Source organism: Bos indicus x Bos taurus, chromosome 25 (assembly GCF_003369695.1).
Source record: "Bos indicus x Bos taurus breed Angus x Brahman F1 hybrid chromosome 25, Bos_hybrid_MaternalHap_v2.0, whole genome shotgun sequence".
In the NCBI taxonomy this organism is placed as follows: Eukaryota; Metazoa; Chordata; class Mammalia; order Artiodactyla; family Bovidae; genus Bos; species Bos indicus x Bos taurus.
Window position 1 is genome coordinate 38,580,634 of NC_040100.1, and position 23,835 is coordinate 38,604,468.

Consider the following 23,835-nt stretch of genomic DNA (forward strand, 5'->3'; position numbering starts at 1 on the left):
GGGAAATCAACACCATCACCCCTCCAGTCTTGGTTACGTTGAAGAGGAAACACTGAGCTGAGGGCAAGGAAGTCCTGAGCCGAGTACTCAGGCCACTGCGCCTCCGTGATCACATAGGGCAAGGCAGGTGTCAGCGTGGGAGAGACTGCATCCCTCGTGCCAAGTACCACAAAGACGCTCGAGCCTCCGATGACGAACCCAGATGACACAGTGATGACAGGGGGAGACATTGTCCTTGGCAGCAGAGAAGGCCTCTGATGGAGGGGAATGGCCCGCAGTGCACCTGGAAATTACCTGGCAGGCTCTGCGGGAGGTGGGTAGACACGGCAGTGTGCGGGAGAGGCGCGGCACGAGGCGGGCTGGAGTGCACGCCGGCCAGGAGACCTGAGAGGAGACAAGAGGGAGAGGGAACAAAACACACGCTGAGACGGAGGAGCAGCCTGGGCCCGGGTGCAAACCCCAGGGTGGGAGGGCTCAGCACAGTGCCGGGGAGGCTGCCCACACTCACACACCAGACACACACAGGAACCCAGCATGGGAGAGCAGAACCCGCCAGCACAGAGGCCCAGGGGTCCCTCCTGTGCTCCAGTACGAGGGAGAAGGGAGACACTTACTGTGGCCGAGGCCGTGGTGGAACGTCCCGGGGGCAGGGCCGGTGACGATGGCATCCTTGGAGACCCCCGCTTTAGCAGAGGAGTCAGCACTGAAGGAGATCACGTGGAGGGGAAGCTGGGAGATAATCCCCAAGGGGCTCGAGTTCAAGGCCCCAGGGAGCTTGGGACTGCCAGCCTTGTAGGATGAAGACAGCAGGTTCAAGGATGAGGAGCCAGTCAACAGCACAGCCCCACTCGCTCCTTTCTGGGGAAGAAGCACAGAGGGGGGTCAGGAGTCCAGCCCCGTCCGAGCCCACTCACAAACCAAAGCTGGCACCGCACCAGGGGTGGGTTGGGGAGGGTTACGTGCATGTCAGCTGCCCCTCCACTGCGGCCCCGAGGAAGGACCATTGCAGAGAACCAGCACAGAAGGGCTCCCTGAGCAGCGTTCACTTTACAAAGCAGGTATTAATTATGCCTCCTTTGTGCAAGAAAGGAATGAGAGAGTATCCTACGTGGATACCCACCAATACAGGGATATAGCAATGGCTGTATACTTCTCTCCATCACACACACACACAGGCATTTACCTTTGGTTTTTACAAAGAAACAGAAAAAACCTAGAAACTAAGGAAGGCAGTTACAAGGGCTGGGGAAGGCAGACAGAGACGAGTGAAGCTTTGCTAAACACACCTTTCTACATGTTTGCTCTTTACAACCACACGATCTTATATATGGGAAAAACGGAGGAGAAAAGAAGCTCTCATTCCCCAACCTTCATGCAAACCTCCTGTAATCAATCACCTGAGGCGAGCCTCAGTAACCAGGGGCTGGGTCACGGCACCTTTGTCTCACATGTGGAGTCTCCCCAGACCCAACAGAATCACCCTGAGGACAGTCTTCTGGTCATGACATCTCTATAACTGACACCTGAGGGCAGGACTCGCTTCACATGCTCATTTGGAGAGAGGACAGGCAGGAGGCTGTGCAGGGCGAGTTTCCTGACTCCCTCTGGCCATCCAGATCCACAGCCTCCCTGCACGTGCAGTGCTGCCCAGTCCTGCCCTGTTCGTCCTCCCCGGGAGACTTTTCAGGCTTTCCTGGGAGTCTGGCCACCAGAAAAGTAAAGGCCTGAAAACAGGGAGCCCGGTCCTCCTTCCAACTGGCGGGCTCGCTGTTCCTACCTGACCGTGAGCATCAGCTCTCACTCTCAGACCAGGGCGAGGCCAGTGGCCCCGCCCACAAGGCCCACAAGGGCGGCGGGCTGCAGCAGGACACTCACTGGCAGGGAGGTAGACGATGTCACGCTGCTCACCGCGCTGGGCTTCAGGGAGGAGGTCAATAACTTGGCCACACCCTGGGTCCCCCCACTAGAATCTCCATTGGGACCACCGGGAGGGGCCACCAGGGTCAACTTCTGGGGTACAGGTGGCTTCTTCACTGCAGGGCCAGGGACGGGTCGGCTGGTGGACTGTCCTGTGGAGGGAGGCTGCGTCGTGGGGAGCAGGTTCCCAGAAGCAGGGCTCTGAACTGGCGTTCCTCCAGACGAGGGGCTGCCGGACGACACCCCATGTTTGGAGGCAGAGCCCAGGAAGGGACTGGTCTTGTAGGGTGGTCCTGAAGAGCTGGCTGAGTGTGGTTTTGCTGGATGGCTCACGGCAGCAGAGCATGAAGCTGGGGTCTTATGAGAGCTGCTGCTGGAGGCTGGCGTGCCCGAGGAGGCTGGCATGGAAGCATGGAAGCTCTGGCTTTTGGTTGCTGTCTTGACAAGCTGCAGGAGGGATCGGTGACACTGAGGGGAGCCAGGCTTCGGGCCCTGAAGCTTATTGACGAATGGAGCCGGAGGGGTGAAGCTCTTCTGCGGCTGTGTGCCAGCATGAAAGACCTTGACCTGGGGGCCGGGCACAGCGGTGCCTGCCGGGGGCACGTGAGACGTCCGCGGCAAGCCGTGGTGCTTGGCTTTCGGCTGCTGCCCTTCCGGCGGGCCCTTGCCAAGAGCAGCCTGACAGGACAGCTCTTTGTAGCCAGAACTCTCTGTTTTTTTCTCCTGAGAGGACTGCCCCAGAGCCAGAGCCTGTTCAGCCAGAAAATTGAGGGGTGACTGCAGAGAGCTAGAGGGTGGAGGGGCAGAAGAAGGGCTGGGCTTTGGAAAGTTCCTTTTTTCTTCTGGACATAGAACACCCGCGAGCTTCTCTGCAGGCACTTTCACAGGTGTGGGCAGCGGGAACTCTGAGCTCCCACCAGCCCTGCTGTGCAATACAGCCAGTTCCTTGGACACTGCCTCCAACGAGGAGGCAGAATTATGGACCAAGTCTCCATCCAACGAGTCCTCCAGGTTGATAGGAGCAGGGTGAGCGAGGCTGCCAGATGCCTGGGACGAGGGCTCCCTGCTTGCGGCCCCCACGCCCAGGCCTCCTCCCAGGTGCTCTGAAGGCAAAGCCAGGGGGCTGCCCGTCTGGCCTGATGAGACGGACACCTTCTTATCTGGCTTAGCAGATGATTCCTAGAGGCAAGCAGAAAGGCTCGTGTTTACAAATGTCCAAAGATGCCAACCCTGGCCCTGCTGAAGGGACTCGAGCGTGAGAAAACATACAGGCAGCGGGCCTTCCAGCGTGATCGCGAAGCCAGGGAGGAAAGGAACAGGAGGCCTGCGTGGATTCGGAAATGCTGCAACCCCACCACCCTCTGGCCACAGCTGGGCGGGCTGGGCTGACCCAGGCATTCTGCCACCGCAACACACACAAGGAAACCGTTGTTTCTGAAAAACTGTACGACTTGAACAACAAGATGTGCTCCGTTCCGGCCCTCAACCCACCTCAGCTCCCAGCCATGGTCAGGATGAAAGGGGACTGCTTTCGCTCTCTCCCTCCTTGGTTTCGCCAGCACCTAACTCCCCTCTGGGCTCACAGTCCTGTTACTCCTGCCTCCCCAGCACCTGGTGCAGTGAGTCTTAGGGACATCAGAGGAGATCAACAGACACTTGGGAGTAACTGATCTGCACGCTCCTTCCCTCGGGCTGTTCAGGGACGGTGAGGGGCGCTACAGAGCCTCAGGAATTGGCAAAAATTTTGGTGAAACGGCAATTTTACTACATCGAGAGAGCTCTGCAACATCGAAGTCATTTTGCAGTTTTCAGTCTCCAGCCATCGCACTCCCCTCTGCGTCTGTCAGTCAGCTGGACAAAGCCTCCTGCCTGCCCGATGCCAATCCAGGCTCACCTGCACTTGGCTCAGGGGCGCTCTTCTGTAAAAGGTAAGGACAATTCACCAAGAAGACCTCATTTAACTTCACAACAACCCCAGGAACTGGCCAGGTAGGTGATGCTTCCTAGACCTGGGGCTGGAGGGCACTGGTGGCCCAGGTCAGGTCTCTGTCCTGCAGACCCCAGGCCCCTCCCTGTGGGCCAGGCTGCCTCCTGGTACAACCTCATCCCGAAGAGCTGTCCCCAGACCAGCAAAGCTCCATGAGCTGCCAGGAGCATGGCCGCAGAGAGCTAAGAACAGGTGGCACATGACTGGGCAGGCTGACTCACCTTCACCTTCATTTTGCAAGAGGCCATTACTTTCTTCTTGGCCCTGTGCAAAGGAAGGAACACAGGAAAGATTCAGAGGAGATCCTCAGAGATAAAAATGCCAGTAGTCCTAACAAGTGAAAACACTGAGACACTCACAGAATTGACGTCAGGTGCCCGTGGCCTCGTCTGCTCTCCTTAAACAGAGTCCTGGAACAAAGAGACACGGGGAAGTCCTCACGAGCCCCTGAAAGCAGTCTGCTCCCCGAGCCTCCCCACCTCCCCGGTATGCAGGGACTGTCACCCATTAATGTCAGGGGGCTGCTGAGGGGGCCTTATGTAGCTGCCTGGCCACCCGAAAGCCACAGAGCTAGGATTCCCCCAAAAAAGCGAGGACTCTGCCCCCAGACCTCTCAGAGTGATTCTTCCCCTAAGGGCAGGAGCACTCTCCTTACTACCTGTTCTCATCCCCCTTCAAATGCCCAACTTTTCCCAGAGAAGCTCAACAGAATTTTCTTTATGCCCTTCCCTACGTACCGTCGGGAGTTCAATCTACAGTGAGAAGAGCAATTCCACTTGAAGGGACTCTAAGAGAAGGCCTACTTGACCAAGAACACTCCCTATCTCCACGGGGAGGGTCCTAGGAAGACGCCGAGCAGGAAGCACCAGGTGTGATCTCCCACCTGGACAACTACACTACACTAGCCGAACCCATCTGATGGAACCACTCTATAATTTCAGAGGCTGGTCAAGCTTGCAGCTTCCAGGGGAGGACTTAGACAAGTAAACTGTGGTTCATCCTGGCTCTCAGCACAGGAGCAGCCACCCACCCCCCACCTGGTGGCCCGCAGCTGCAAGTGTTCCTGGAGCAGCTTGCACACAGCTTGGAACCAGCGTGGGAAAAAGGACCTTGTCTCCAAAGACCAGGGACCTGTGCTCTGATGGCCAATCGCTGCTTCTGATCATGGGGGTGGGAGGTGCACACAGGGCAGCAGCCCACTGCTGTCGCACTACTGGCTGAAGCAACTGCCAGGGGACTTAAAGGGCCAGCACCCCCTTTGCTGCCGCTGCTGCTAAGTCGTTTCAGTCGAGTCCGACTCTTTGCGACCCCATAGACGGCAGCCCACCAGGCTCTGCTGTCCCTGGGATTCTCCAGGCAAGAACACTGGAGTGGGTTGCCATTTCCTTCTCCAGTGCATGAAAGTGAAAAGTGAAAGTGAAGTCGCTCAGTCGTGTCTGACTCTTAGTGACCCCATGGACTGCAGCCTACCAGGCTCCTCCATCCATGGGCTTTTCCAGGCAAGAGTGCTGGAGTTGGGTGCTACTGCCTTCTCCGAGGACCCCCTTTAACCTCTTCCTTTTTATCATTTCCGCCCCCTTTGGAAGTTAGACGTTAAAGACTAGAGCATTAAAAAAAAAAAAAACTACATATGTGGGAGAAATCAGACAGTGACTGCATGTGGCTAGGGAAACGCTTGGAAAAGACGTAAGAATAACACGTTAAGTTCACACCTCAGGCTGATCCTTGACATAGAGACAGCCTATGCTAAAAACAAAACTCAAAACAAGCAAACTCCAGGAAAAGGGGAGAATCTGATTTTCGGAGTTACCACATTATTAGATTCAAATGTCTGCTGTTCAACAGCAACAACAAACACAAGGGACATGAAGAACAGGAAATACGGCCCGTTCAAAGGAAGACACAGATCACAGAAACTGTCTGAGAGAAGTCCAAATGGCAGACACACCAGACAAGATCAACTGTCCTAAAGGTGGACAAAGAACTAAAGGAAGACGTGGAGAAAGAAAATAATGTGAAATAATATCAATAAAGAGATAAGAAACCTGAAAAGAAACCAGAAAGAAATTCTAGAACCGAAAAGGACAATAACAAATGAAAAATTCAGTAGAGAGATTCAAAGGCAGATTTGAGCAGGCAGAAAAAAAACAAAGAACCTGAAATAGGACAATGAAGATGATCGAGACTGAGGAGCAGAAAGAAAAGACTGAAGAAAAGTAATCAGAGTCTGAAGGACCCATGGGACCACCAAGCGCGCGCACACCCTCACAACATGGACGTCCCCAGAGGACAGAGAAAGGGGCCCAGAAGAGTGAAGAAATAATGGCTGAAACTTTCCAAATGTGAAAACAGACCACGTAAGCGTAAATATATGAATATAAATATCCAAGAAGTGCAAAGAACTCCACATAAGATGAAATCGAGAGACCCACACCAAATACATGATAATCAAACTCTCAAAAGCCAGAGACAAAGACAGAATACTGAAAGCATCCAGAGACTATTGAATCATCACACACGAGGGATCCTCAATAAAATTATCAGCAGATTTCTCATCAGAAACTTTGGAGGCCAAAAGACGGTGGGCTGATACATTCAAAGTCTAAAGTAAAAACAGTGTCAACCAAGAACCCTGTATCTGACGAAACTGACCCTCAAGAGTGGGGGAGATGTAAATCAACTATACTTCAATCGAAGAGTGGAGGATATCCCCAGATAAGATAAAATTTGAAGCTGTTCATGATCAAAAAACCTATCCTGTAAAAAATTCTCATGGGTCCTGAGGGTGAAATGAAAAGACAGCACCTCAAAGTTACATGCACAAATAAAGATCTCAGAAAGGTGAATATACGAAGACCACTATAGAAGCCAGTGTCATTATAACAATGGTTTGTAATCGTACTTTTTAAAGTATGATTTAAGAGACTAATACTAATTTAAAAGCTGGTAAATATTATGACGACTTTGGTTGGTAACTCTAAATCCTGTCTTCTACATAATTTAAGAGGCATTTCTAAAACTACTAGTTGATGTTTTGGGGCACACAATGTATAAAAATACTTCTGTGACAGCAGCAGAGCTGTATGGGGGCAGTTTTAAGATGTTAATCAACTTACAGAAGTATTAGTAACTACTTTAAAAAATAACAATTCAACACTCTAATCAAAAGACAGAGACTGGCAGAATAAATAAAATACATGATCTGATCTAACTATATGCTATCTGTTGCTGCTGCGGTGCTATGCTCAATCGTGTCCAACTTCGTGTGACCCCATGGACTGTAGCCCACCAGGCTGCCTGGGACGTGGGATTTCCAGGCAAGCTACAAGAGCCAAAGACAAGAACAGACTGGAAATAAAAGGACTGAAAAAGGTACTCCATGCAAAAATAACCAAGAGAGCAGAGGCAGCTATATTAACATTAGACAAAACAGACTTTAACTCGAGAAAGGTTACAAAAGATACAGAAAGCTGTTACATATTAATAAAAGGCTCAATACCGCAGAAGATACAGCGATTGTAAACACTCATGCACCTGAAAAACCTTTCAAACATACGAAACAAAACTGACGGAACGGAAGAGACGAGTAAACAGCTTCCCAATAAAAGCTGGAGATTTCAGTACCCCTCACAAGAGAGAATAATCAGATGATAAACCAACAGAGGACTTCACACAATAAACCAATTAGATGTAACAGAGAGACTCAAGACACTGTACCCAACAACAGAATACACTTTCTCAAGTGCACATGGGACATTTTCTAGGATAGACCATATGTTAGGCCACAAATGAACTCTCGGTAGATTTTAAAAGACAGATACCATACAAAGTATCTTCTCTGATCACATCGGAATGAAGTTAGAAATCAGTAACAAAAGGAAAACTGGAAAACAAAATTTTAAGAAAAAAAAGGCAGATACATTAGACAAAACAACTTTTAACAACATACTTTTAAACGATCAATGGATCAAAGCAGAAATCACAAAGACAATTAGAAAATACTTAAAAAAAAAAAAATGAAAATGAAAACACAACATACCAAAATCTATAGGACAAAGTGAAAAGTGGTGCTAAGAGAGGAAATTTTTAGGTATAACTGTTTACATTAAGAAACAAGGAAGGTCTTGAATCAACAACCCAATTTTATAAGGAACAGAAAAAAGAAAAACTAAACTTAAAGCCAGCAGAATGAAGGATATATTAATAATAAAGATTAAAGAAGAAATAAGGAAAACAGAGAATAAACAATAAACAATAACAGGCCTATTTAGACTTCCTATTTTTTTCTGATTTAGTCTTGGTAAGTTTTGTGTTTTTAGAAACGTGTCCATTTCATCTATGTTGAAAGACACTATCCATAGAGTAAAAAGGCAACCCAAAGAACAAAGAAATATTGGGAAATTATGTATCTGATAAGGGATTAATATCCAGAATACATAGTGAACTCTTAAAACTTAACACAAAAAAAGCACACCAATTTAAAAATGGGCAAAAGACTTGAATAAACACATCTCCAAAGAGGATATACAAATGTACAGTTAGTACGTGAAAAGATGCTCGATATCACTAATCACTAGCAAAGTGAACTATGGGGCACCACCTCATATCCATCAGGATGATTACTACCAAAAAAAAAAAAAAAAAAACCAACAACTGTTGGTGGGGATGTGGAGAAACTGGAACCTTGTGCACTGCTGGTGGAAATGTAAAAAGATAACAGCTACCATGAAAAACATTATGGTGGTGCCTCAAAAGTTAAACACATCATCATACGATCCAGCAATTCCAGTTCTGCTGCTAAGTCGCTTCATTCGTGTCGGACTCTGTGCGACCCCATAGACGGCAGCCCACCAGGCTCCCCCATCCCTGGGATTCTCCAGGCAAGAACACTGGAGTGGGTTGCCATTTCCTTCCCCAATGCATGAAAGGGAAAAGTGAAAGTGAAGTCGCTCAGTCGTGTCTGACTCTTAGCAACCCCATGGACTGCAGCCTACCAGGCTCCTCCGTCCATGGGATTTTCCAGGCAAGAGTACTGGAGTGGGGTACCATTGCCTTCTCCAAATTCCAGTTCTAGGTGTACATGAAAAAGAACTGAAAGCAGGGTCTCACAGAGATGTTTGTATGTCCACGTTCACAGCAGCATTATTCACAATAGCGTAAATGTGCAAGCAACACCAAGTAACATGGATAGATGAATGGATAAACAAATGTATATATACAGGACGTTATATTTCAGCTTTAAAAATGAAGGAAGTTCTGATCCATGCTATAACTGATGAACCTTGAGGACATTATGCTGAGTGGAGTAAGCCAGACACAAAGACAAACACTTTGTATGAGTCCACTGATTCGAGGTACTTAAAGTAGGCAAAGCCACAGAGAGCAGAATGGTGGCCTCCAGGTCTGTGGGGGGGATGCGGAGTTGGCGCTGCTGTACAAACATGTGAGTGTATCTAACACCACTGAACTGTGCCCTGAAAGATGCTAAAGTTTACATTAGGTATATTTTACCATTCCTCCCCCTCCAAATTTTTTTTTAAAGAACACTAGTTATAGGAGCCTGGTGGACTGCCTTCAATGGGGTCGCATAGAGTCGGAAACGACTGAAGCAACTTAGCAGCAACAGCAGCAGCAGTTACAGGAAACTTTCTCTGTGTATTGCAGATACAATCCACTCATAGAAAGCTAAGGAACACAAAGTAGCCTGTTAGAAGAGTCTGGCACTTGGCTCTAAGTAGTAGTCACTCCTGCCAGTTTCAAATAAGAATTCTGTTCAGAAAATTAAAATGTTCCTGACATGCACCTGTCTCTCAACTTCCAGTAGGTGCCATCATGTCACAGCAGAAAAGGGCATACAGCTACAGAACTAAGTGGGATAAAGAATGACAAAGACAAAATCCCACAAATAACTCCCTCTTCCCGGGGAGACAGAGAAGCCCCTAGTTTCTCAGGTGAGATCAGAGTCCAATCCACCAGCCTGTGACTCTGAGGGTGGGGCTCTGGTGGCCTGGCACAGAAGAATCACTCACAACATCTCTTTACCACAAGAATAGGCTTCCCTTGTAGCTCAGCTGGTCGAGAATCCACCTGCAGTTCGGGAGACCTGGGTTCGATCCCTGGGTTGGGAAGATTCCCTGGAAAAAGGAAAGGCTACCCATTCCAGTATCCTGGCCTGGAGAATTCATTCCATGGTCTGCAAAAATGCTCCACCCTAAGGTCACACTGACTACAATGGCTGCCCACGGGCCTCACCTGGCCTGCATCCAGCCTTTGGGCCAGAGAGGTTTGACCTCAGCATCCAGAAATGCCTTCACGTAGTCCTCCCAGGACTGGGCCTTGTTCTTCTCCAGGTCAAAGCTCTCCAGTTTTATCTTCACCACTTGACAGAGCAGCTCCCTGCAGAGTAGGCAGAAGTCACAACCTTTAAACCACCCAAACGCTTCTTCAAGGTTTCAATCATGTGCTTTCAGCAGCCCTAATTAAAGAAAAAGATTCTAACCTTCATTAGAAACACAGGAACATGCTCAGACACTGGCCCCACAAACCCTCCACTGAGGCAAGGTCCCAGTTTGGGCACACCTGATTTCATCACTCCACTGGAACTTCTTCCGGGGTCCCATTATCCTCCGGCCCCCTTTCTCTTCATCTTCCTCCTCATCAGAACAGACCCGTTCTCTCTGCTCCTTGTCTTTCTCCTCTTCCAGCATCCTAGAGAGTGGGAAGAATTAGGCGGGACCCTAAGGTCACCACAGACCCGCTTCCTCCTGCCCACCGCCCCCGCCCCCACCCCCCGTGACTTCTCAGAAGAGTGAGGATGCCGAAGGCAGCAAGGGGACGCACTTACTTGGCGACCTTGGCTTGCGTGTGGGCCTGGCACTCGTCCTGGTACTTGGCCATCTGCTCGGGCATGGCCCTGCCGATGGCTTCCTTAAGTTTCTGGAGCGGCTCCTTCAGACGCCCACCCTGCTAAGAGCAAGACCAGTCATGAGTCTGGTTTACATGTCACTTTTTAGGCTGAGGACACACTCTAAGCATAACCAACTGCACGGAGGCCGTGCAGCAACAGCTGTGGCACCTGTGAGCGTGTGCCACCCTCTCCGCTGGGCCCGAAGCCACAGGGCTCCACTGCAAGGTCACCCACCTGCTCACAGAGGTGCAGTTTTCGCGCGCGCTTGACCAAGGTGTCTTTGCTGCAGGGCAGGAAGGAAGCAAGGTAGGCATACACTCCAGAACGGGTCTGGCTGCTCAGCTCCCGGGTCTGCGCCTCTATGCTGAAGAACAGAGCAGAGTCACCCACCGCAGCACCCCTTGTCTGCAGGAGCCAAGAGTGGGCGAAGCCTTATCTCACCATTCACACAGCATCACAGAGTGGCCAGCACAACAAACCCGATGAACTTAGCTAGGCAGAGTGCACCAAGGTTCTCAGGTCAAAGACAAGACCGAGTCAAGGTGTCAAGAAAACCGAGTCTCGAAGAGTACAAGCTCTGAAGTTCTAAGTTTCATAAACAAAGAAAGCATAAGTGCTTTCAAGCTGGGAAGTAATCGAGTTGCTTGGGGTTACAGCAGAGCTTCCCCTTTTTTCCCCTACAGTTCCAAGTTCTGTCCCTGACTACGTGGTCAAGGAAATCCTCACACCTGCAGCATCCCCAGAGACGAGCAGAATGCGGTCTGTCTTCCATCCCTTGAGCTCTCTGGATCTGGCACGCTCCAGGGCACAAACCCCTCACCTGTGCAGACCCTCAGGTGCTCCTTGACCCAAATGGCCAATCTCCCTCTGTCCTGGCCAGGCAAGGTCCTTCGCTAGAATATCCCCTGGTCTTGACCACTGGTTTCACACATGCAAAACCCTCAGCAGTTGCGTAATCAGCTTCGTCTGGTACACGATACAACCAGGAAAGAAACTGGCAAAGCTGGAGGGCCAGATACAAAGAATCTGGCTCGGATTTTTACGTGTGTTTTGGCTTTTTTTTTCTTTTTAATCCAATTCAGACGGTAGGGTGTCCCAGAGGCTGGCGTGTGTGAGATGGGGAGTGGGAGGGTGAGCACTGGCCTCAGAGCACAGGTGCGACTAGGAGGAGAAGGACCAGGCTCGCCGAGGAGTGCCCCCGAGGGCAGGGCCCGGGCCTGCACCGAGCCGTCTCTCCCTCTCCTCAGAGACGGGCAGGCAGCGCCTGCTCTCTGCTCTCACCTCACAGGTGGCACAACACCCTCCCCAGCATGCCGTGATGAAGACACAGAGTCCCAGCAACATCTGCTGCCTCAGGTGAGGGTGGTCTAGCAGTTCCTAGATACAAACATCTGATGTCCCCGCCCCTGACCTCTATTTTAAAAAACCACAATAAAGCAATAGAAACCAATTTTTAAAAATCTCATCAGGGCTTTCTTTTCCCTCAGTTGTACTCCCACTTCCCCGGGTCTGCTAAACCCCTGCATGGTAACAGCAGATGCAAAGAAACGAAAGATACTCACTCTAGGAGGATGCCGTTAACATCGTGGGTGAAGAACTTCTGCCTGCTCTCTCCCTCCGCAGCTCTGGCAGCCTGGTTCACGGCAGACAGAACAGCCATTAGTGCCCTGGCCCCATAGCGCCCGCCACTCACCCACAGGCCTAGAGAACTCCGGATGACCAAACCCTCCCCGAGCCCCGCCCCGCCCCGCCCTAACCCGGACTAGGTTCACCTATGACCACTGCACGCTCCCAAAGCGGCGCAGCCAGCTCTCTTCACAGGCTGCCACAGCATCTACGGACACACAGTCCATTCTTCCCAGGACTTGACACAACAGTCATGTAAGAGGGTTGAGTCTTATGCGAAGAAAATTAGAGTCAAGGGACTCGTGAATCTGATTCAGTCAGCGAGCGAGCTCCTCTGCCCAGCACTCTATCATCTAAACGGTGAGTTGTGTTTTCCATACCATCTACAGCACAAAACAATCAAGAACTTTAACAAACCTGCCATATTTGAAGGCCTTTATTCACCAAAATAATATTAGTAACAATAATAATGTGCTGCTTCAGCATTTAAAAACCACAATTCTTTGAAAATTCATAATCTATTTAGGGTATGTTATCACAAACAGACCACTGGAATGACTAACCTGACTACCCACTAACACAGATACAGCAGGCTGCTATGGTGCTATGCTTCCCATGAGTGCACAGTTAACAAGACCCTGGCTGGCCACCCTGGAGACCCCTGAAGCAATCACAGGAGGCAGCCAAGCCACCAAAAGCATAAGAGAGGAAAGCAGCATGCAAAGGTCTGGACCAGGGGTTCTCTATTTGGCCACGTGCACCGAGCGGCCTTCCGCACTCTAGATGCATCCCATCGGAATCTCCCGGGAAGGCCTGTGTTCCTTAAAAAAGGCCCCAGGATTAGGACCCACCAAAAGAACTCTGGCGACGAGCATGTAGAGGATCGAGAACCACTGACCTACACCCAAGAGGTTCCTGGTTCAAAGTCAGTTGCTCAGTTGTGTCCGACTCTTTGTGACCCCATGGACTGCAGCTCACCCGGCTCCTCTGTCCATGGGATTCTCCAGGCAAGAATACTGGAGTGGGCTGCCATTCCCTTCTCCAGGGGACCTTCCCAACCCAGGGATCGAACCTGGGTCTCCTGCATCATAGGCAGATTCTTTACTGTCTGAGCCACCAAGAAGCTCACTGGTCCAAAGGCTTTAGGCAAAATAAAACGTCAGGCTTGACATATAATACTGATGGTAAACAGAGACAGTAAGGTGACTGTCTACAGTGAAATGATCAATCCTGATCAACCCCTGGGAACACCTACCTTTCTCTAGCCCCTTAGGCCGTCCCCTCACCACATCCTCTGGGTCCTGTCCTGACCTCCTAGCTCTGCCCTGTCTCCTCCACTAGCTCTTAGCTGCAGGCACGCTCCCAAGTTCCATCGAGAGACCTCTTCACCCAACAATGTCTCCCCCTCAGCTTCAAAATAATACATATGCACAAAATAACAAACACAACCTAAACCTCTATCCTCAGCTCTGGACCAGAACTGTCAATTATCTCCCTGAATGAAAGACCCTGGAGTATACAAATCAACTTGTCCAAAATCTAAACCACTCCTTTCTGCTCTTCCTCCCAAGTTCCTACAACAGCACCTCACCCTTCTTAAATCCTCTCAGTTTTCTTTACAACGCTTCGGGAGGCCTTCCTGAGCCTAGAATCAAACCCAAACTCCTCCACCTGGCAGTCAGGGTTCTCCAGGACATGGCCTCACCATCCGCTCCAGCCCCCACCTCCCACCACATACCAGGAGTCCCTGTTATCCAACACGTTGCCTGTTCTCAGCCCTGTGCCCTGGCTTACCAGAAGGCCACGTCACCCGAGAGGCTGGCCAAGCCTGCTGCTTCCAGTCCTATCCCTATGGACCCCCAAGAGCCGCTCTTTCCCTTCCTCAAGTTTGGCGGTCCACTGGACCATCCTGTTGGCCGTCCAATCATGACAGCTTATTTCACCCTGCTCTGTCCCACAGCCCGCTGTTTACATGGCTATTGGTCTGTTTGTACAACAAGCTCATGGAGAAACGTGAACTGAATCTTACTCATCAACATGTTTCCCACAGCAGCCCATCACCTAACAGCTACTGAGGAAAAGTCAGCTGAGTGGGTGATGAATGAACACACAAATGAACAGATTATCGCTGCAAGGATGAAAACTAAGAGGAAGGAAAGCTCAGTACCAGACAAAACTTGAAGAGGATGTGAAAATTTAGCTCGGCTAGGGGAGGGGCAGAGGCCGGAGATGGCTGGCAGAGAGGGAAGGAAGAGAGGGCGACACTAACGTCTCCCGTTACGCCTTATGCTGTCAGGGAGTTTGCAATTCCCCTGTGGCACATTTAATGTACTGGGATTGTGAGTTCAGTTTGCAAGAAAACAAAATGGAGTCATTCTTTCAACTTAGAGACTGCTGGTTACAGGGCTTCTCAGGTGGCGCTAGGGGTAAAGAACCCACCTGCAGGAGATGTAAAAGACATGGGTTCGATCCCTGGGTCAGGAAGATCCCCTGGAAGAGGGCACAGCAACCCACTTCAGTATTCCTGCCTGGAGAATCCTGTGGACAGAGAAGCCTGGCAGGCTGCAGCCCCTGTGTGCTGTGCACAGGGTCGAAGAGTCAGACACGACTGACGGGACTTAGCACCCTGCTAGTTATAAGATGCAGAAGCGCCTCTAGATTAATTCAACCTAATTAACATGCACTTCAAATGCCTGTTTGTCAGACCCAACACCTCCTCAGGCTTCCAAGTTTTATTTGTTTTTGGCTGCACTGTGCGGCTGGTGGGATCCTAGTTCCCTGACCGGGGACTGAACCCAGGCCCTGACAGTGAAAGCAAGGCATCCTAACCACTGAGCCACAAGGGAATTCTCTCCAATCAAGTTTTTAGATATCAGCCATTTCAGAAGCTTTCTGGCTATATAATTTTTTTTTTTCCTGATGCCTTCTGAATCATGCAGAACAGTATCTCTGAGGATCTGGCTTTATGCTAAAGTAGTCAAGGGCTGCATTTTTAAATAAATCTAAATAAAAAAGCCACTGACTATGTAGTTGCTAGTGTGCCAGGAAGAACTGAGATCCCTCAACCCTAATGAGAAACACCCTTGCCGGAGGTGTTGTATGAATCAGTTAAATCACTCCGAGATTAGCTAGGAAATGAAATAAAACCAGACAGCCAGACTGTGCTGATTTACAATAGTTCCAATAGCCTTTTAATGAGCTCTTTATTCATTATTAAGAAGAGCCACTTCTAGCCTTTCAGCACCTAGATCACAACTTTATATACTGTACCTGCTTTTACTGAATAGAGTGAAATCTGATATGATTTTCTTTACAAAGACCAAACCGGTTTGTTTGTTTTTAGGTTGCACCGTGAGGCATGCAGGATTTTAGTTCCCCAACCAGGGATCAAACCTGTGCCCCCTGTACTGGAAGTGCAGTCTTAACCACTGGAGGTCTCAAACAAAGTTTTTTTTTTTTCTATCTTATTCTCCGTGAATCCGTGTCTCTCTAGTTTTGCAATGCAAGGGTTCTAACTGTACAGGAGGGTAAGCAGTGAGCAGGTAGAAGGGTGGGCAACATGTGTCTCTGTTTCTTTTCTATTTTTAGTATCACTATCCTTTCCATTTTATGCTTGAATGAAGAGGAAACAGACATGGGTCATCTGCACAGAGGAGGGTGAGTAGCTGCCAAACTCTATCAAGACAGTTACCTATCAAGGGGCAATGTTATCTGAGCTTTCCAACAACCAAGACAAAAGACACAACCAACACATATTAGGAGCAGACAGACAGGGGCAAGGCCATCAGGTCAAACCACTGGGCTCCCTGGGGCCCATAAACAGGCACAGCACAGGGGAGTAGGAAGTGGAAAGTGGGCTAACAGTGCTGGAGTGCTCCCTCTCAGAATAGCTCTTTCACACATGTACATTTTCAAATATATTTTTTGAAGTTTTAAGAATAACATCTAGTTAGAAGACAAATCTTATTTCTGCTTCCAACTGTAAAATATTTTTCCCTGGGAGACTGACGCACATCACACTGGAATCTGCTTCAGCACCATGGGGGACCGCACACAGGCCCACGGACTCTCCCGTCCCAGGACGGGGGTCCCCAGGGGAGGGGCCGGTGGCTGGTGACTTACTTTCCCAGCACAGGGCAGCAGAGGTGCACACCACCTCCAAGGCTAGGGCCTGAGGGTCTGCTGGCTTTCACCTTCACCCTCTGGAGATACTACCGCGAGACTGTCCTGCCCAGAACGAGAGACGGGAGAGGCCCTGTTGTCCCGGCTGTCCCAACGCCCAGCTATCTTACCAGCTGAAGGCGGCCTGAAAGCCACCACATTTATGGGGTGGGGTAGGGTGGATTTAGACACAGTAGAAACTGATACATGTACCCCCTAGGCCAAGATTTAAAATCTCAACAAAGTATCACAAAAACAAAGCAAGGAGAGAAAAAAGAAAAAGAAGGGAGTGAAAAATAAAGTGAGAAACATAAACACTGCCCATGTTAGTTATACACACCAAGTTTAATTTAAATTAAAAAAAAATAATGTCCACTTCAAAATCTAGGACAGGGCTTCTTATTAATGATCCAAAGATCCACACGTGACTTTTGAAAATCATGTGTAATTTCTGTGTACACAGGCGTCTTTCCCTGGGAGGAACCTCTGCCAGCGACTCTCACAGCAGGGCCTGGGGATAGAGTGCCTGTGCACACATGCAGGCGGCGCCAAGTGCCCCCAGCGCCGGGAGCCTACACAGCGGCATTAAGTCACTTTCTAAAATAAGCCTTCTTTGTCATGCAATCATTAAAAATAATGAGGGCTTTATAATAATATTTATTAAGTGAAAAGAGCAGAAAACAATTATTCACAACTACAATTACAACTGCATAAAAACATATACACAGAGGCTAGAAAAGAGAGTGAGTTGAAAATAGTTTTCAGAGTGGCAGGATTTTCCCAATTTCCCGTTTCTTAATGCTGGCACTGAAGGGCCAGGTGATGACTTAAGTAACAGTTTCACACGTGAATATATGTTCAAGCCAGTACAGTGACGTCTCGTCACCACCTCCTCACCAGGACCTGAGCCTACCTTACCTATGGGCTCCTGACCTGTCTCCATCACGCCTGAAAGACGACCGAGACTCGGCAATTCCTGAGGAAGGAGAGCCTGCTCGGTGTCCACCTGACAGACTCCACAAAGTAAGGTTTTCTCACATCACGACCCAACGCTGTTCCACATGACGCCGCTTTGTTTCCACCAGACTTGTCCATCCTTCCCAAGAAAATGCAATAATGATTCTCAGTTATTAGACTAGGACACCCCCTGTGGTAGAAGCAGAGACGCATACAGAGCCACTTTAACTTTCCTCTAAGGAATGACTGGCCTCTGCCACACACATCTGACTTGACTCAAGGCTTTCAGAATCTACAGGATAATCTGATTACAAACCACAAGATTGAAAAGAAGAGATAATTTTTTTTTTAACATATATTCTGAGTGCAACCATAGGACAGTAAACTCATACACACCAAGTTCCCATTTAACTACTTCTCCCTTAACATCCTGTTAAGACAAATCCTGAATCCTGACAGGGCATAATTTATTTAAATGGGTACATTCAAACAACACTGTGCTCATTCCATAAGGATGAACAGAGCTCCGAATAAGACGTCTGAATTATTTCACATGCCATGTTCAAGTATTTTTTGCAAATGAGAAAATCATTTGCAGAAGTTGTTAACATTTTATCCTGCCCTGGTCCTAGTGTATATGAGGACTAGTATACACAACAGAGATTCTGAAACACTGAGAGTCACTGGTTTAAAACCGAAGCTCTAGAGTGTAAGTGTCCCCAGGGTTGTCACAAGTCATGATGTCCAAGGTGAAATGGTATTTTAACTAAAACACACTATAACTAATGACCCGTGCTTGGCTTATCATCAGTATTCATGGATCACGGAATCTACAGTCCTTAGTGCTCTAGTACTAGATCAACTCCCCATCCCCAGGGGGGAAACACGCGGAATGTCCGCTATTTTCCAAAGACCGTTATTGTTTTTAACGTGGGGCTGTTGGACAGTACTTACGGTTCAGCCCTTCTTACTTATCACAATTCCAGATTCCTATAATCACTGCTGCTGCTACTGCTGCTGCTAAGTCGCTTCAGTCATGTCTGACTCTGTGCGACCCCACAGACTGCAGCCCATCAGGCTCCCCTGTCCCTGGGATTCTCCAGGCAAGAACACTGGAGTGGGTTGCCATTTCCTTCTCCAATGCATGAAAGGGAAAAGTGAAAGTGAAGTCGCTCAGTCGTGTCTGACTCTGTGTGACCCCATGGACTGCAGCCTACCAGGCTCCTCCGTCCATGGGATTTTCCAGGCAAGAGTACTGGAGTGGGGTGCCATTCCCTTCTCCGCCTATAATCACTACCTAACACTAAACCCAGAGGCAACTAAGCATATGCCCCACGCCCAACATGTCTGCAAACGTCTATGAATGTTCAAAACCTTCAGAAGATTACTAAAGAGACGTATCTCTGCCTCAGCTGCCTGCTGCCAACATGAGTATCTGTCACACAAAAGGAAGGATAGTCTGATAGGCACGAAGGAGGAGAGAAAAATCTCTCCAGAAGAAAGTAAATTTTCCAACGTGAAGGAATCACAAAAGGACAGGCAGAGCTGACCCTGTGCCCTTGCTTGGGATGGGAAGCCCGCCCAGAAAAGCAGACAATGGGAGCATCCACTGACTAAGGGCTGCTCTGGGCCGTGAGCTGCAAGTGGTTCCGGACCAGCAACGATCCGCCCGATCGCTTCCAGGAGAGCCCAGCCACTCCATGTCACCATACCTGAGCCAGCTCCTTAACGCGCTTCTCCAGGGGTGCAGGCAGGCCTTCAGGAAGGGAAGAGGGCTGCCTGAATTCCTGGTCCAGTCCCACCCCAAGGGAATCGCTTTCATCATCCATATCGCGGAAGGGGCTTCCTTCTGGAGACTCACTGAGCAGTTGCTCCAAGTCCAAATCCGTCAGCGAGTCCATGGCAGTGGCCGCCTGCAGCAAGTCATTGTCAGAGGCAGAGCCGAAGAGCGAGAGCAAAGGGTCGGAGGCACCTTCCAATTCCCGCAAGCCCTGCGCTTCCGCTGATGACACTGCTATGGGCTTATGCTCTTCGTCCCTCTTTCTCTGAGCCTCTTTCTCCTTTTGGAATTTCTTCAGCATCTCTTTAACACTCAAAGCCCCAGAATACTTCTTTTTCTTCTTCTCCTTACTGGCATTGAGGGCTGTAAAACTGCAAGTAAAAGGGAGAAGTCGGTTACTAAGACTGCAGGACCCCTCGCAAGGGAAATTTCCAGAGGGGCTTCAGCCCCGCTCCCAGCACAAAGGTCTCCGGGAACCTCAGCCACAAGTCCACCCCGTCACTCCTCACCCTCCTCTTGGCACACGGAGCTCCTCCTTGCTGGGACCAAAGCTTGAGACTGAATACAGGTTAGCAAAAAGTAACACAAAATGCTAAACATCCGATGGGTTTTTTAAAACCACTGCCAGGCTGAAACAAAAGGTTGGAAAAACAGGAGGGGCAAGAAAGACATTTAAAGGGAGAAAGCAGGAACAGCAGCAACTTGGAGGGCGGCTGGGGTGAGACGGAGGCTGAGGAAGCAGGACCGGAGAAGACAAAGGGGACAGAGACAGAGGAGACCGGGGGCAGAGGAGGGTGCTCAGAACAGGAACGTCAGCAGCCACACAGTGACAGAGAGACCCGCCAACACTGACGCGGGACAGAGCGCACTCTGATGCCCGACACACACACGTGAGGGCCCTGACAAGGCCGCGTGGCACCGTGACCCGCGGCCCCGCGAGGCTGTGAGGAGGTGGGCGCGTGGCCGGGCGGCCCTGACGGTGCAGAGTCCTCCTAGCAAAGAAGCTGCTGCCTCTCACCCGGCTTTGGAAAACTTGGACTTTTTCGATTTCTTCTCCTTGTCATAAGTGTCATCTTTTTTCTTCTTCTTTATCTTCTCACCACCTTCCTTCAACTTCCGCTTCTGAGAATTAAAGACAAGGCACAGTTACACAGCTCCCGAGCTCCGGGAGCAAGTGCACTACGCAGCACTGGCCTTCTCCGCCCGGGGAACATCCTGAGAGCTGTCTTACTTCCTCCACGAACACACGATTTCAGCTCAGTCCTTGGACCACAGACCTGCAGGTCAGGACAGCATTCCCACTGACAGCGGCTCCTAGGAAACCCAGGCCAGAGGCAACAGAGGCCCTTCTGCAGCCTGAACCATTTCTGTTTTAAAATGAGCTGTGTGGGGGCCTACCTCACATTTTAAACACCCAGGCAGTCACAGATAGCTTTCAAAATAAGCTTATCTTAGGGCTGACTCATTTTCGTTGGGGTGAAGTCCTCTAATGTCCACAGGTGAGATACAGTGAGCTGGTGCACACGTCCCTCACTCCACACCCGTCACTGCCCTCGTCCCCGCCCTGGGGCCACCTCGAGGAGCAAGTCCCCGCTGAGCCTGCTGGGACACAGGCACGGACACCATGACTGAGCCTCCAGGGTCACGGCACACGTGTGAGAAGGGAACCGCCAACCTCGGCACAGCTGGTGCCTCTCCGCCACTCTCCTGAGCCATCCTAAACCGCACAGATTCGGGCAAGTCACCTACTGATCTCATAAAGGCATGTCAAAAAGCACTTCTGAAGTCCAAAACCGAGCAATGTTCTAACCTTGGGAGATTTTTTCTTCTTTTCCTTAATGAAGTCATCCTCAGATTCTGACGCTTGTCTAAACTGCAGGGTCCCCGAGTTGATGTAAAATCCTCCATACTTGGTAGTCAAAGAAGCAGGAACAAGCTCATCGTACTGAAGGAGAAACAAACCTGGGTCAGCTCCAAGGCCTGTGCTACGGCCACAGGTGCAGAGTGCATCTTGACAGAACAGATGTGACTGCTCCTCTGTCACTTTTCAGACAGCATACGAAGGTATGCTTCCGGTCAGTCACCAACATCCAAGTTAGGAGGTGTGTTGCACAGATCTGATCACCAGAGGCCCAGATCAAGGTGTCACTTCCTGTCCCTTCAGAGCAGCTCTCTCCACTGCACGGGCACCCCCACTGACCCAGCCCAGCTCCAGCACTGTCAGGAGGGGCCTGGGTGCCCCACTTGCGGTGGTTTCAGTGGTCTCACTAAGTACTCACCGCTTCAGAGTTATCAATGAAGGAATCGGATTCATCATAACCATAACCCATATCAATCAAGTCCTGTATTCGGTCTTTTCTACGTTTCTTTCCACCCTAAAATTTAAAACAGATCACATGCTTGTTTTTATACTTGTGATAGGAACAGACAACACAAAATCTAAACTTTAAACAAATTTTTAGGCCCAGGGTCACAGGACTTTTTTAATACACAGAATTATTTGTTGCCTTGAACTCCAACAGCTAATGACTAAAGGTTATAAAACACAGGACCAGTCTCTTACACATCCCCCAAAACCTTGTTCCCTGAAGACCTTTCAAAATAGGACAGATTTGTAAATGCATAAAGTGGCCTAAGACTGAAGAAAGAACTAAATGGCCTCATATGCCTTGCATCAAAATACTTATTCTCAGGATAAATTCTAAGGGTAAAAGCCTCTTTATGTTTATTTATCCATTTAGCGCCACATGAGTTCCTGCCATATGCACTTTCTGTACCTTAATGCATTTGTTTAATAACTTCATTCTGTTCTCTCCAAGCTCTATACTTGTTTCACATTAGTGTTGATTAGATAAACCACTAAAGGAATATGAAAATGTCTGAAAACCTCTCCCACCCGACAAGGTTGTTCTGTTGCCCAAGAGAGAAATCTTACATATTTTTCTTCAAATTTCCTAGCAAGGGCCTCCACTTTATGCCTTTCCTTTTCTTCATCATTGAAAGGATCCAAGAGATCTTTCTTCTGTAAAGAGACCATTCCACAAAAATAAGATTCACAAAAAAGTTCCCACAAAGCTATTCATTGTACCTTCATTGATTCCACACTGATAAACTGTATAATAAAAACAACTTTTTCAGAAAAGACAAGGTAAAATACATATTACCTCCTCATCCGTGTTTACCTTACTTGTTTGAAAGTAAAATTCCCATTCATGAGACTCAACAGAACTTGATTAAATACCTACAGTCACCCACTGCAGTACTAGGTCCTGCTGCTGCTGCTACTGCTGCTAAGTCGCTTCAGTCGTGTCCGACTCTGTGTGACCCCATAGACGGCAGCCCACCAGGCTCCCTCGTCCCTGGGATTCTCCAGGCAAGAACACTGGAGTGGGTTGCCATTTCCTTCCCCAATGCATGAAAGTGAAAAGTGAAAGTGAAGTTGCTCAGTTGTGTCCGACTATTAGTGACCCCATGGACTGCAGCCTACCAGGCTCCTCTGTCCATGGGATTTTCCAGGCAAGAGTACTGGAGTGGGGTGCCATTGCCTTCTCCCAGTACTAGGTCCTATAGTGCTCCAAATATGGCAAAGGGAGTTTAGTCGGGGGATGCTCACCCAGTGTAAAACTGCGTTCGAATATAACTGGTTTCCTTTGTAATACTAAAAATCATTTTATGCATTTAAAAACATTATTCTAAGAAAAGGTCCAAAGGCTTCAACCAGACTTGCAAAGCAGCCACTGGCTCAGAAAGGTTAAGAACCCATTGAGCACAAGCTCCTGACAGCTATTCAACCTTAGTGGTTAGAAGAGTGGTATGAACCTATTCTTCTCTCAGTGTTACCGATAGTCAAACCCAAGTTCGTGCCATTACTTTTCCTTGGAAGCCTATCTTGAAGGATCAATAATCTCCCTTCCCTCCCAATCTCAATACTACCTCCAGATATTTTCAAGTAGTTTTCCAAAGTTTATACTCCATAAACCTTTCTATTTTTTCTCAAATTTTACAGAGTTGGACCTTAAGCTTCCATGGCAAGGAATCTTAATTTTAATAAAAGACTTCTGTATCAAATACACTTAAGACTTTGGAGTCCAAAAACACTAAGACTGGACTTTTACTTCTTCTACAATGATCACATATAACCTAAGTGGTTCAAATAATTTTAAGAAACCCCACTCGTCTGGAGCAGCACTGGATTTCATGTTTGCTCCTTAACGCCCTGCAAGCAGCAAGCAGCAGTCATCCACTATTTCCTGAATGCATGAAGGTCTGCCTCTGTCTAAACACAGCATCTGGAATGTAAGCTCCTTTCTGTCCAAGCCCTCCAGGGCCTGTATTCGTACCAGACTTAACAATTACCACACTGTGATTCCTGTTACTTGTGTAGGTATAATTCTCCTAAAACATCTACAAGAGTGCAAAGTTCCTTTGAGGTTCCTTTGAGGACAGCAGCCTCCCCACCTTTACTCGTCCTCAGCATTCTAGCACAGGGCCTTAACATTC

General features: G+C 49.0%; 1 protein-coding gene across 2 annotated transcripts in view; it reads right to left on the reverse strand.

The window, feature by feature from the left end:
* Positions 1–23,835, reverse strand: part of UBN1 (ubinuclein 1) — a 33,091-nt gene that overhangs the window by 3,395 nt on the left and 5,861 nt on the right. The window contains exons 3-17 of one of the 2 annotated variants that reach the window (XM_027527801.1): positions 22,271–22,357; positions 21,615–21,710; positions 21,146–21,280; positions 20,354–20,457; positions 19,268–19,706; positions 12,374–12,444; positions 11,046–11,175; positions 10,749–10,870; positions 10,484–10,612; positions 10,157–10,300; positions 4,264–4,314; positions 4,126–4,168; positions 1,876–3,096; positions 615–858; positions 295–384 (exon numbers count right to left, since the gene is read on the reverse strand). In XM_027527801.1, coding sequence (XP_027383602.1) covers positions 295–384; positions 615–858; positions 1,876–3,096; positions 4,126–4,168; positions 4,264–4,314; positions 10,157–10,300; positions 10,484–10,612; positions 10,749–10,870; positions 11,046–11,175; positions 12,374–12,444; positions 19,268–19,706; positions 20,354–20,457; positions 21,146–21,280; positions 21,615–21,710; positions 22,271–22,357 — 3,106 coding nt within the window. The remainder of the gene's footprint in view (positions 1–294; positions 385–614; positions 859–1,875; positions 3,097–4,125; positions 4,169–4,263; positions 4,315–10,156; positions 10,301–10,483; positions 10,613–10,748; positions 10,871–11,045; positions 11,176–12,373; positions 12,445–19,267; positions 19,707–20,353; positions 20,458–21,145; positions 21,281–21,614; positions 21,711–22,270; positions 22,358–23,835) is intronic. The other variant, XM_027527802.1, reaches the window with a different exon arrangement.